This window comes from Diospyros lotus, chromosome 5, assembly GCF_014633365.1.
Source record: "Diospyros lotus cultivar Yz01 chromosome 5, ASM1463336v1, whole genome shotgun sequence".
In the NCBI taxonomy this organism is placed as follows: Eukaryota; Viridiplantae; Streptophyta; class Magnoliopsida; order Ericales; family Ebenaceae; genus Diospyros; species Diospyros lotus.
In genome coordinates this window covers 24,985,804-25,000,512 of record NC_068342.1, presented here as the reverse complement: position 1 = coordinate 25,000,512, position 14,709 = coordinate 24,985,804, and the positions used below count along the sequence as shown (strand labels likewise).

General features: G+C 40.2%; 1 protein-coding gene across 7 annotated transcripts in view; it reads left to right on the top strand.

Annotated features, from left to right (window-relative positions):
• The first annotated feature begins 1,065 nt into the window (after positions 1 to 1,065).
• LOC127801606 (pentatricopeptide repeat-containing protein At4g01400, mitochondrial-like) overlaps positions 1,066 to 14,709 on the top strand; it is a 34,318-nt gene continuing 20,674 nt past the window's right edge. For 4 of the 7 annotated variants that reach the window (XR_008023090.1, XR_008023087.1, XR_008023085.1 and 1 more), the window contains exon 1: positions 1,066 to 2,641. Coding sequence is in view for 1 of the 7 variants with exons in the window: in XM_052336873.1 (XP_052192833.1) it covers positions 1,146 to 2,582 (1,437 nt within the window). In the remaining 6 variants the exon portion in view is untranslated. The remainder of the gene's footprint in view (positions 2,642 to 14,709) is intronic. The other 3 variants (XR_008023088.1, XR_008023086.1, XM_052336873.1) reach the window with 1 other exon arrangement.

Here is a 14,709-nt window from a genome sequence, read left to right as displayed (position 1 = left end):
GAACCTCAAGCAAAGTCTTGAGAAAGAGAAATGAGTACGCTCTTTAGAGTTAAACCTTTATAAATTTCTCTTGCTTCTTGTGATTGTGTGATTTTATTATTATTAATCCTATTCTAATCATCACATATTAAAATTACAAATTTAAGAGTTTTTAAAAGAATTAAAAATTATTAATTTCTTTTAAAAACCCAATTCACCCCCTTTTGGGTATTTTTCTGGGCAACAATTGATATCAGAGCAGGTCTTAAAATATTTGTGTTTCAAATCTTAAATCTTAGGAAAAGATCATAAAATGGCCTTATATCTACCTCCTGGTATATTGAGGAAACTTCTCCCTCCCATCCCCCATTCTTTGATGGAACAAATTATAGCTATTGAAAAATAAGGATGTAATCTACATCTTTTCAATTAGCTATATGTTGTGGAAACTTGTTAGGGATGGTTTTACCTTATCTAAGGAAAAAGAAAAAGATTGGAATGAAGAAGATATAAATAATCTTGAAATGGACCATATGGTCAAACATATCTTGTTTTGTTCTATATTGCCCAATGAGGATGAACAAATCTCTTTATACTCCTCGTCTCATGAAATATGAAAAAAATTAGAAGTTATGTATGAAATGATCGATCAAGTTGGATACTAGAATAAATTGTTTGATGTCCCAATATAAAGGGCTCAAATTGTTAGCCAATGAGACCATTAGTGATATGAATGCTAGGTTTCAAAAATTGGTATGTTGTTGTGTTTGATAGAGTTTAAAAATCTTCTTAGCAAATTAATCAACGAGAAAGAAGAAACATTATTGAAAAAGAATAAAAAAAATAGAACAAAATAACAGTCTAAGTGGAGAAAATAAGACGCACAGTCACTTTATGTGGCAAACTTTGAAAATCTTCTTAGCAAATTAATCAATGAAGAAGAAAAAATATCATTGAAAAAGAAAAATAAGGAAAGAGCTAACTAAAAAGCAAAGATATTTTTATTAATACACATTTAAAAGTCCTCAAAGATTTTTAAAGTGTCCTGTTTTTCAAAAGTTTAGTACCAAGGTCCTATTTTTGCAAATTTCCCGTGTAACCAAGTATTTTCCCTCTCCGTACCATACAGTACAGAAACTCTTCAGCGCTGTTCTCAGATCGAGAGGATGGCTCGCCGACATGTTTCTCAACTTCTTCTTCTTCGTTCCTACGGGACTTTTGTTCGCTGCTCCAAAATCCCACCACCAACACTCTCTTCGTTGCCCCATCAAGAACGCTGCCAAAACCACCTAAATAAACGGAAAATGAATCACGTGCATAGCAAAGCCTCTCCTGCTGAGACTCCGATCGGAATTGGGTCCCCGGCCAGAATCCAAAAGCTCATAGCTTCTCAACAAGACCCTCTCCTTGCCATAGAAATCTTCGACTTGGCCTCTCGCCAGCCCAATTTCCGGCACTCTTACTCCGCCTTCCACACTCTGATTCTCAAACTGGCCCGCGCTCGCCACTTCTCCCTCGCGCAAGGCCTCCTCCGTCGTCTCAAGACGGGTGACTCCCCCATCACCCCTTCCCTCTTCTCCCACCTCATTCGAATCTACGGCGATGCCCAACTCCCCGACAAGGCCGTCGCCATTTTCTATTCCATCCCCCAATTCAACACCCGGCCCCTCCCCAAGCACTTGAACCTCGTCCTCCAAGTCCTCGTCGCTCATCCCGGCTACCTCCACCCCGCCTTCGACCTTTTCAAATCCGCTGAACGTTACGGAATATCGCCAAACACCACGTCCTACAACATTTTGATGCGCGCCTTCTGTTTTAATGGCCGTCTCAGCATTGCCTACCACCTGTTCAACCAAATGTTTCAGAGAGATGTTGTTCCCGATGTCGAGTCCTATCGGATTCTGATGCAGGGATTGTGTAGGAGGAGTCAGGTGAACAGAGCTGTTGATTTGTTGGGGGATATGTTGAACAAAGGTTTCGTGCCAGACACTTTGAGTTATACCACCTTGTTGAACAGTTTGTGTAGGAAAAAGAAGCTTAAGGAGGCTTACAAGCTACTTTGCAAGATGAAGGTTAAGGGATGCAACCCAGACATTGTTCATTACAACACAGTTATCTTGGGATTATGCAGGGAAGGGCGTGCTCTTGATGCTTGTAAGGTTCTTGAGGACATGGCCTCAATTGGGTGCTTGCCGAATTTGGTGTCTTACAGATCAGTAGTTGCTGGATTATGCAGTCAGGGCATGTACCATGAGGCTAAGAATTATACGCAGGAAATGATCTCCAAGGGGTTCTCTCCACATTTTTCCATTTTTCATGCTTTGATCAATGGTTTCTGCAAAGTTGGTAAGATTGACGATGCTTGTGAACTATTGGAAGAAATGTTGAATAATGGCGAAACCCCACATATTGATACTTGGGAGGAAATTATACCTAGAATTTGTGACGTGGATGTCACTGTCAAAATCGGAAATGACTTGGAAGAGGTTTGTAAGGTAGATATAACGCCTGACACAAGAATAGCGGATGCTGTTGCTGGTTTGGAGGAGTATCTGATCAGGAGAATACGCTCTAGATGCAAGGGTTTCCTAAAGACTTCTTAGCTATTTTATTGTCTCGTGCATACACAGCTTCTTCTTTGTTGCAGATAGGTAGATACCAGGTTTGAACTACCTACTCCGTGCAGCTCTGGTTATTCAATTTTTCCTTTAGTTTGTTGCATGCTAGTTATCACTTGCTTAGATGAATTTATTGTAGTGTAGTTTGAGTAGAACTATTATTTGATATTGATTATTGTCTAAACCTTATCCTAACCTAGTTTGGATGGGTGGCATGGCATTCTTAATGTCAATTCACTTCAAAAAGTCACATTGACAATACAACAACAACAACATATCCAGCCTTTATCCCACTATGTGGGGTCGGCTACATGAATTCTAGACTTTCATGTATTTCTGTCTTTTGTCATATCCTCATTTAGATCCATATATTTCATATCAAATTTTAATGTCTCTCCCAAAGTCTTCTTGGGTCTACCTCTACCTCTTTTTGTGACTAATTGTTCCATTTCATCAACTCTCCTCACATGAGCATCTCTTAGTCTCCTTCTCACATGACCAAATCATCTTAGTCTAGTCTCTCTCATCTTCTCCTCGATTGATACTACTCCTACCTTATTACGAATAACTTCATTTCTAATTTTATCCTTTCTTGTATGTCCGCACATCCATCTTAACATCCTCATCTCCACTACACTCGTCTTTTGCTCATGCTGGTATTTGACTGCCCAACATTCTGAGCCATACAGCAAAACTGGTCTTATAGCTGTCCTATAAAATTTTCCTTTCAATTTTAATGGGATCTTACCATCACATAACACCCCCGATACATTTCTCCATTTTAGCCAACCTGCCTTAATTCTATGTGCGACATCCTCGTGGATTTCTCCATCTTTTTGAATCACTGATCCCAAATATCGAAAATGGTCTTTTCTTTGTAAGATTTGGTCTTCTAATTTTATTATAATATCATCCACTCTTGCATTTTTACTAAATTTGCATTCCATATATTCTGTTTTCTTTCTATTTAATTTAAATCCCTTAGATTCTAAATTGTTTCTCCACAACTCAAGCTTAGTGTTCACTCCTTCTTTTGTTTCATCCACCAATACTATGTCGTCTGCAAATAACATACACCATGGCACATCTGTCTGAATATCTTTAGTGAGTTCATCCATTACTAGGGCAAATAAGTATGGACTTAGTGCAGAACCTTGATGCAGTCCTATTGTAGTTGTAAATGGTTCAGTATCCCCTCCGCATGTTCTTACCCTTGTCTCTACACCATGATACATGTCCTTAAGGACTTGTGTATTGGCTATTTTGACTCATTTCTTCTCTAAAACCCTCCATAATATTTCTCTAGGGACCCTATCATAGGCCTTTTCTAGATCTATAAACACCATATGTAGGTCCTTCTGATGATCTCGATACCTTTCCATTAGACGCCTCAGTAAATATATAGCTTCCATTGTTGACCTACCAGGCATGAAACCAAACTGATTTTCTGACACCTTTGTTTCCTTTCTGAGCCTCTGCTCTATTACTCTCTCCCAGAGTTTCATGGTATGACTCATTAACTTAATTCCTCTATAATTTTCACAGTTTTGAACATCTCCTTTGTTCTTGTATATAGGAACCAAAGTACTATTCCTCCACTCATCTGGCATCTTTTTTGATTTAAGGATGGCGTTAAATAGTTGCGTTAGCCAGGAGATGCCCTCTTCTCCCATGCATTTCCATGCTTCTATTGGTATATTATCTGGTCCCACTGCCTTATGATTTTTCATCTTTTTTAATGCTTGCCTTATTTCATTTGAACTTATGCGTCGATAGAATGTGTAGCTCACATTCCCTTCGAAGTTACTAAGATGTCCCGACCTAACTCTTGTGTCATCACCATTATTGAATAATTTTGTGAAATACTCATTCCATCTCTCCTTAATCGCTCCCTCATTTACTAAAACATTTTGATTGTCATCTTTTATGCATTTCACTTGATTTAAATTCCGTGTTTTTCTTTCTCTTGCTTTAGCTAATTTATATATATCCCTTTCTCCATCTTTTGTATCAAGTCGTTTATATAGATTCTCATATGCTTTTGACCTTGTTTCACTAACAGCTCTTTTTGCTGCCTTTTTTGCTTCTTTATAATTTTTTTGATTTTCTTCATTGTTGCATTGATATACCGCCTTATAGTAAGTTTTCTTATTTTTAATTTTCAATTGTACCTCTTCATTCCACCACCAAGACTCCTTAAGGTTAGGGGCTCTACTATTTGTCTCTCCAAGGACTACCTTTGTCGTGCTTCTTAGAGCATTAGCCATTTCTTTCCACATTTGGTTTGTCTGTCTTTCTCCATTCCATTCCTTTCTACCCCTTAATTTTTCTTTGAAGATTAGTTGTTTCTCCCCTTTTAAATTCCACCACGTGATTCTTGGATTTTGTTTTATGTGATTTTTTCTCTTCCAATTTCTTACTTGGACGTCAAGTACTAGAAGTCTATGTTGAGTAGTCAAACACTCTCTCGGTATCACCTTACAATTCCTACAACATAACCGATCCTCTTGTCTCATGAGGAAGTAATCTATTTGGGTGCTTGAGGTGATATTTTTATATGTGATTAAGTGTTCGTCCCGTTTTTTGAACCTAATATTGGTTATAATGAGCCCATATGCCATAGCAAAATCTAGGATAGATTTACCCTCATTATTAATTTTCCTGAATCCATACCCTCCGTGTACCTCTCTATATCCATTTCCGTCTCTACCCACGTGCCCATTTAAGTCACCTCCTATAATCACTTTCTCTCCTATTGGTATCATTTGTATGAGTCCCTCTAGGTCCTCCCAGAATTTTGTTTTTATCTCATCACCTAACCCCGCTTGTGGTGCATATGTACTAAAGATATTCATAGTCATTCTTCCTAGACTAATTTTCACCATAATAATCCTATCCCCTATTCTCTTTACATCCACTACCTCATCTATTAAGCTTTTATCCATAATAATCCCCACTCCATTTTTCGCTCGATTAGTTCCTATGTACCATATTTTATATCTAGCTTCTAATAAAGTTTTTGCTTTTTTCCCTACCCATCTCGTCTCTTGAAGGCACATAATATTAATTTTTCTCCTAATCATCACATCCACCACTTCCATAGCTTTGCCTGTTAATGTTCCTATGTTCCATGACCCAATCCTTAATCTATGATTTTGTTTTTGGCCTTGACTTTGGATTTGATTTTGTTTTTGGCCTTGACTTTGAATTTGATTTTGATTTTGGTTTTGGTTTTGATTTTGATTTTGGTTTTGATTTTGGACTAGCTTCTTTACCCACATCCGTCCAAGCAAATGCGGGAACCCTTGCTCATTTATCACTACATCCGGGCGCCGATGCAGCGGCCCTAGCTCACTTGTCACTACACGGGGGCAGTGTAGCTCGTCGCTATGAAGGGTTACGCCCACGCCCAAACGATTTTTCATAATTTGTCTAGAGTTCATGTTTTGGATCCAACTAAGTTTTAGCGAGAGAATGATGAAATAAAGTTTCAACACCATTTTCATATGAAAAAGTTTCATGAGATAGTGATGAGTGAATTGTCAGATCATTGGTTTGATGCCAAACTTATCTCCGATCAGTACGATCAAAGAGAATTCAATAAGGGGATTGAGAGAAAAGAATAGAGAGAGAGAGAGAGAGAGAGAGAGAGAGAGAGAGAGAGAGAGAGAGAAATTTAGATTGAATTTGGATTCAATTTCTTGATGTTTCAAGCGGATGGGATCGGGTCCTTATATATTGGATCCCGCACCTTACGTCTTGCCAAAACTGAAATCACAATTACATATAGCCCCCTTCTAGAATCTGCTAACAACTTTTATAACTACTTGCACATGTAGGCCACCTCCCTAAGTATTTAGAACATGAAAAATTTCCCCTTGCTTGAAAAATTTCTTGTCCTCAAAGAAATGTTAAGTAAGTTGGCCGCTTGAGGAAATTGTCTGAGTAAATCAAGTAAGAACTCCCAAGTATTATTGTCATGGTGAAGGTTAGACCATTTTACCAATACTTGTATGATAGGGGCTTCATGTTTGTATATGACTCTCCTGTCTAATACAACACTTGGTTTCGTACTGACATCAGCTTCCTTAGTGAGTTGTGGTAAGATAAGAGTTCACTAGCTGTGCTCCCACTTGTAATATCCCATATTTTCGTAAGGTTGCTACGTACTTTAAGTAAGTTTAAAAAACTAAAAAAGTGGCTTGATAGTAAAATAAATTGCCAAATCGACGGCAAGGAGCGCACTGGAGCGTAAATACCTGAGGATAAGGGTATGACATTGACAAGTGTCTCGAAGTGGGATTTATGGTGTTGAAAGAAATCAAATTCGAGATAGTTTTCGGTACAACTGTGATTCAAGTTGAAAAATTGAATGATCGTAAGGGACCTTCGGGAAGTTAACGAAACCTTGAGGGGGCTCCGATTTTATGTAAGGATGAACTCTGAGGTGGTTTCGGGATGAAACAAAAGTCCTATGAGCGTGCTGAGGCTGAATTGTCCTTATCGAATAAGCCTTGGAGTTATTAATTTTGTATTTTAAGTATCGTAATGCAAATTAATGTTTGAGGATATAATTGCAATTAGAGAATTACCCAAATGAAAGAAGGATGAAATTTGGGTTCTAACGTGTAATTTTCCTTATAGCATAGTGTAATATATAATATGTTATATATATATCTATGCGCATGTCCAAGCTTCTGTGAAATCTTCATAGTCGAGATTTGCTGCAAGATTGGAAAGCAATTGGCAGTAAGATTTGAGGAAGAAGATCTGTAAGAAATCTAGAGTAGTTGAGTTAAAAGATTAGAGAGTAGAGACAAGATTGATGTATAATATATATATGTGTGTGTGTGCGTGTGATACCAGCTTTCACGAAGCTTCATTTTGTTGCAAGTGGTATTATTCAAATGCTAGAGTGATGGCCAAGGCACTTAAGTCGGTGGAGAGCCTATAAATAGGGGAGCAAATTGAGAGCAAATGAGAGAAATGAAAAGGGGAAGGAGAGCTTGGGTAGAGAAGGAGAAGCAAAGAGTTGTAGAGAGAGAGTGGCCGCGAGCTTGCAATAGCTGGGCAGTGGAGCTGGGAAGCACACGAAGATGGCCGGAGGCAGCTGTAATGGTGGCCGGAGTTGGCCGCATCAGCAAGCGGCAGCCATTGCCGCAACCTTCCAGCAGTTGGCGGCGTGCAATGGCGGCCGGCGAGGACGGCAGCAGCTAGCGTGCGACAGTTGTGCGCGCATGGCTGTTCACGCGCAGGAGGCAGGGAGTAAGAAGGAAGAAGGAAGAAGGAAGAAAAAAAAGGAAAGAAAAGGAAAAGGAAAGAAAAGAAAAAAAAGGAAAAAGAAAACAAAAGAAAACGAGGAAAAATGGAGAAAAATAGGAAAAAGTTTATGAAAAATTCTAGAAAAATCTAGGAATTAATTTGGGGTTAGAGGAGTTTATCGAAGTCAGGAAATTGTTTGGGCACGTGTTTCGAGGTCAAGACACACATATCGAGGAAGCTTGAGAGGCTAAGTCAAGTGAAACTCCGGTACTCAAACTCCTATTTTTGTGTAAGGCTCCTATTGCATGAAACGTGTTTTATGTAACGTTCTTGTATGCAAACTCCTGTTCTCTTACGTGAAATCATGTTGCATATATGAAATGTGTTTCCTTGAAAAATATGTCGTTGGTTTTCAGCTGTTGCATTTATGAAAATCTGTGTGGCCATACTGTTGTACCTATCTGTTGTTATCCAAAGGCAAAAGTCTAGATATCCCCCGAGAGGCACTATGTGTGCGCCATCGATAAAGCTCTTGTGGGGAAGATTGTGAGTCTAAGGGACAATAAATCTGGGTTTTGCATGAGTTATATGAGGTCAGGCCGATGTGACATGGTTAGAGACCTCTCGAGAGGCACTACGCGTGCGCCGTTGAGAAAACTCTCGTCGGAAGAGGCTGACATGTTCATGAGGTACTTCGGAATAATCCTCGTTATTTCTTCATACGTTTTATGCCATTCATGCATGCGTATAAACTGTTTTGGAGTTCTCACTAGAAGGTTCATCTTCTAATTGGACTATGTTCCTGGAATATTCAAAGGTTCTAGGTTCGACAAGCGGCTCTAAGAGAAAAGAGATAGCTAAAGAATAAGCTCGTTTTGCTGTTTGTAGCATGTTTTAGCATATTTTTAAGTATGTATGAGAAATTCAATTGATGCGAACCTTAGTACGTTTTGGTTATGTTTGAGGCGTTCGGTTATCGCTTTCGAGAGATGATATTCATGTAATCTATTTTGTAGATGTCTTGAACAGTTTCCTATATGATATATAAAGCGTTATGGTTGTGTACCATATCATGTTCGATTTAGCTTCCGTATTTATAATTATATCACTTGTCTTAACTATTTGTTTATTGGACTTGTTAGGCTGAGAAGATGAGATTGAGATTTTTAGGAATCGTATGTTGTACATTAGTGGATGTGGTGTGAAAAAAAAAGAAATTCCTGAAATTCTAAGTAATAACACGCTTGAAAAATTTGGGGTGTTACACCACTGATCTCTTGAGTAAAGAGACATGGAAGACAAGGTGAATTCGCGACTTTTTTGGCAACTGTTGTTTATAGCCACATTCCCTATCTTAGCCAATATGGGATACGACCAGTAATACCTTGGACTCAACTTGGTCACCTACCCTTGAGCAATGGCCTTAAGATGAGCTGGTATGAGTTTCAGGTACACTTCCTCCCCTACATTGAACTCCCTTTCACTTCTCCTTCGATCTGCAAGTTGTTTCATGTGATTTTGAGCCATTGCCAGCTTTTCCTTAAGTTGTTGTAAAACCCTTTGCCTTTTCTCTAAGTAAGCCTCCACTGTAGCCAATATGGTATGCTCCCCCACTACTGGAACTAGTAGGGGTTTGTAGCCAAACAAAGTCTCAAACGGGGATCGTTTGAGCGAGCTATGGTGGCTGGAATTGTACCACCACGGTGCAAGTGATATCCACTTGTGCTAGCCCTTGGGGCGTAGGTAACTCTTTACACACTGATGTCACGACCCAAGAGGAATTAGAGGGGCAAGGCTTCATTAGTTACAATAGTTTGTTAGGAGATGCTAATAATTATGTTGAAGTGCCCATGGGTGCTGTTTCTAGAGTATGTTAGTTGCTAGTTGATTCTTATAAAAGGCTACTTGTAGGATGATGGATGATAGGTTGATGAATGAGTGAATTTGAATTCCACTTCTCTCTCTTAATTCTCCTATCTCTCCCTTGGTTGTCCCTCTCTTCTCCCTCAATTTTATTTGTTATGTTCTTTCTCTCCCTCCCTTTTTGCTTTTTCTTTCTCGCTTCTTACCAATTACCTTTGTAAACCCTAGCCAAACCCTAGGGTTGTGACATTTGGTATCAGAGCCTACGATTCTCGGCTGTGATTCGGAAGTGTTAGCAATCAACCAAGGTGACTACGTAATTTGAGTGCAGTAGGCATTTCTAGAAGCGGTGGTAGAATTGATCGAACAACTGAGTCAATCAATTACAAAAAGTGGAGGTTCAAGTGGAGCGAGTGATTCTGTCGGAGGATTGGCTTTATGCTTGAGAAATCCAGGAAGTATTGTTCGATCAAGGAAGGTGTGCATGTGGCCAAGGCAGTGAAGGTGACCTTGGTTGTGGAGAAAGAGAAGCGGCTGGGGGTGATCGCTGAATCTATAGCGATTGTGAGCAAGTCCAGCTGGTGTTTATCCATTGCGATCATTGGTTCTGTTCGTGAGTAGATATCGAGAAGGAAGGCGAGTGTTGGAAGTAGGTCCTTGAGCATGTTGATCATTGATGACTGCGGAAATAGGCAGTCATGTGCAATTGATTGAGACGAACTTAGGATTGCTAATTTTGATTTTAAGGAAGACGACTCAGATCTCAATGAATTCTGAGCTGCTGGATTAGGCGATTATCAAAGGCAAATTTGGAGTTGATTTAGGTTCGAAAATAGTAGGCGGAGTAGATTCTGTAATCTGATTCGACTTGAATTTTGGAGGCGACGATCCTCAAAGAGGAATCTAATGCAACCGATCTTGATCCTAGCTGCAATATGGAAGCGGGGATAAACTCAAGTGTCCTTGATCGCGTACCAGATCGAATCGGTTCCCCTGAAGTAGAGTTGTGCGATTTTGAGCCAGGGCAGAGATAAGGAATTCCGGTGATTACGGAGCCTTTGGTCAGTAATTGGGTAAGAAGGGACACATGCTTGGGGCGAATTGAAGCAGAGCCATCGACTTGCCGGAGCAGCGGATATGGCTGAAAGGAGATGAGCGAAGCAAATGGAATCCAGATTGGATGCCCATTGAAGTGGGGATGCGACAGAACTAGGAGCAAGTGGAGGATCCCTTAGAGATTTTGGAATTAGGCATTAGAAACACTCAAGAAGAGATAAGCCGTAGCCAATCATAGTATATGGCCAATTTGGATCGGGCCGTTAGTGGAATCAGGGAGGAATTTGCTGGATATACAACCAATTTGGATTAGGCTGTTAGCGGAATTAGGGAGGAATTTGCTAAATTCAGCCAACAATTAAACTAGCAATTAAGTGTTGCCATGAGCATATTTGCTCAATAGCCTAATGCCAGCCTTTCAACAGATTTCCCTTCTAGGGCTTCATTAGCGCCAATTCTAACGACGCCAAGATCTAGGCAGAGGCCTAACGATCCTATGGAAGCAAGGGAGAGGACGGAGGCAAAGGAGGGTAATTTGAATTGAGGTGTTGGTGGTAATCACTCCACTATCCCAGGGCCACAAACGAACATTCCCCTATTTTAAGGAGATAGACCTCACTGGTGGATTAGGCGATGTGAGAGAGTGTTCTACCAATACCGAGTAGCTGAAAGGGAGAAAGTGAAGATGGCTACAACTTATTTGGATGATGTTGCAAACGCTTGGTTTCAGAATTGGAGCTGAGGAAGGGTAGAATGGAGTTGGCCAGAGTTTGTAAGCGACTTGTGTACTCGGTATGGAGAAAGGACCAAAACTAATGTTATTGAAGAATTTAATAAATTGAAGCAAAATGGAAACAAAGAGGAGAATTCTTATGGTAATAGTGGGGTAATGACTAAGGGAAACAATCAATCATGGTAGAGGAATGGTCTGACAGTGAAAAGTTTAACTGCCCCAACCACAGCTAAGGCCCTATCTATGGATCTGAAGAGGCAATTGAGGCTCAACTTTCAACAGAAAGTTGATGAACTTTCCTGTAATGGATGAGAAAATTCAGGAAGTAAAAGATACTTTAATTGCTGAGATTTCTAAGGCAGATGAGGAAGTCAAAGATGCTGAGAACTCAAGAAAGTATATGATCATAGCAATTTGGGATTTTAAAGACTTCAAGTCTGTTTCTCTTAAAGAAAAGGGTACTCCTCCACTACCTGATGACAATACCCAACCAATTTTTGAGAATCTACAGAATAGTGCCAGTGGGAAGAAGGAAAAATAAGTTAAAAAATGTTAAAAGAGTGGCAAAAGATATTGTTGGTCTTTTAGGCACCACCAAGGAAATCACAATAGCTGATAGTGTTGGATATTTCTTAGCTGCTGAACATGCAGAGGAGTTGGTGCTGATTTTAATTGAGGAAAATAAAGGAGGCACTTCAATAGAGTTTGAAATACTTGCTGAACAAAGATGCTATTTGTCACGAACTTAGGGTTTAGCTAGGATTAGATTGGAATTCGAAAGGATCCGAGAGGCTTAGGATTAAGAACATAATGTTTAGAGGGGAATTTGGACAGAAATGGGGGAAGATAACATATAGAATTGAGGGAGGGATATTGAGAGAGAGAGAGAGGGGGGAGGGGGGGGGGGGAGGAGAAACAAAAAAGGTACGTGAGGGAGATTGTGAGAGAATTCTAGAAAGAAATGAGAATATTCATTTTTCATTTAAGCATAATGTCCCTCAGTTTACAGTAGCCCTTTATATAGGCATATCTGGCTACTAACTAATTTCCTAACAGCACCCATGTGCTTCTAACAACTTGTAAAATATCTCCTAACAACTATCATAAGACTATTATCATATTACTCCTTTATTGCTCCTTGGGTCATGGCACTGTTTCCTCTTTCATTCATTAGATAAAGCTAAGAAGGAGAAAGAAAAAGAGGCCAGAGCAAGTAGGAGAAAATAACAAGAAAAGGCGAAGAAGAAATTAGATTGTTAAGGTTGGAATCGGATGAAGAATAGGGCCAGCAACTGTAAGTTTCTTGGGGACAAGAAACCTTTCAAGGAGGGGGGCTTGTCACGACCTGAGAGGAATTAGAGGGGTAATGCTATCATTAGTTACAATAGTTTGTTAGGAGATGCTAATAATTCTGTTGAAGTGCCCATGGGTATTGTTTTTAGAATGTGTTAGTTGCTAGTTGATGCTTATAAAAGGCTACTTGTAGGAGGATGGATGTTAGGTTGATGAACGAGTAAATTTAAATTCCACTTCTCTCTCTTAATTCTCCTCTCTCTCCCTCGGTTGTCCCTCTCTTCTCCCTCAATTCTATCTATTATGTTCTTTCTCTCTCTCCTTTTTTGCTCTTTCTTTCCTACATTCTTATCAAGAGCCTTTCTAAACCCTAGCCAAACCCTAGGGTCGTGACAATTGATTCACTCTCTTGATCTGGCCATCCGTTTGAGGATGATAAGTCGTAGACATTTTGAGTTTTACCCCCGATGATCGCATTAACTCCTGCCAAAACAAGTTGGTAAATATTTTATCCTTGTCGGAGATTATTGATCTGGGAACCTCATGCAATTTCACTACTTGATCCAGAAAATTTCTAAGCACTTCCTATGTAGTATAAGGGTGAGTAAGGCCTAAAAAATGTGCAAACTTTGTGAATCGATCCACCACCACCACAGTGCAGTCCTTTCTTTCGAATTTAGGTAACCCCTCTATAAAGTCCATTGTCACACTATCCCACGCTTGTGTAGGTATAGGTAGAGGCTATAACAAGCCCGGTTGAGCCACTGTCTTATATTTGCATCTTCTACTTGTGTCACAAGCTATCACAAATTTTGTCACAAATCTCTTGAGTTGGGGCTAATAGAAAAGTTCTTTCACCTTATAGTATGTATTCTAGATTCTTGAGTGTCCCCTCAAGGGGGATTCATGGAGCACTGTTCTAAAAATCGGCTTAGGCGGCCACCTAGACGCCGACGAGGCACTAGGCGGTTGCTAGCAGCCGCAAATTTGGCCAAGTCGGCCCGATCAGCGGCGCCTAGGCAGCCCAGGCAACGCCTAGTCGCCTGGGAGGCGTAATTTTTTGCTTATCTCTCAGCTGTCTCCCCCTTCTTTAGCCCAAGGAGGCCGTCGCTGCCGGTACCTCATCGCTGCCTCCAGCTCCATCGTGACCGCTGCCCTCCTCACCGCCTCTGCACCATCGCTGTCTCAACGCCACCGGTACCTCATCGCTGCCTCCAACTCCATCGCGACCTCCTTACCGCCTCTACGCCATCATCGTTGTCAAACTCCATCCTGGTCGGCGCGTCATCACTTACTCAAGCTCCATCTCCGCTGTTCTTTCTCTGCCCTAGCCATCCCAGTTTATATATATAATATATTTATAAATATGTTTATATATATATAAACATATATAAGTTTTATTTGTCTTTTTAATTTTGGTTTATCTAAAAATAACATAAAATTATTTTAAAAACTTAAAAAAAAAAAAAACCAGCAATTCGCCTAGGCCTCGCCTAGGTGTCCTAGGCGCTAGGCCCTAGTTTGATGCCCAACTAGCGCCTAGCGCGTTTTAGAACATTGTTATGGAGTGAGTGTAGTATCTTATTCTTGAGTGTCTTACAGTTCCCAATCATTAACCTCTCATTATATTGAATCACTCCTCGATTAAGTGTGTCCTCGGCCTTCCCATTGGGGTCCAACACTAGTTGCTCCAATAACTCTTCAATCTTCTCATCTCCTTCATAGCTGGCCACCACCTCCTGGTACCGGTCAGGAGTTTGTCAAGCCCTTGGATTAGGGCTGGAGAATTACGACAATTTGAACAAAATAGAATGCAAGAATGAGAGAGAGAGAGAGGGGATCTTGATTATTATCTATCCTCCTCCTTACTGTCATAGGTCTCTTTATGGAGCCTCTAGCAACCAT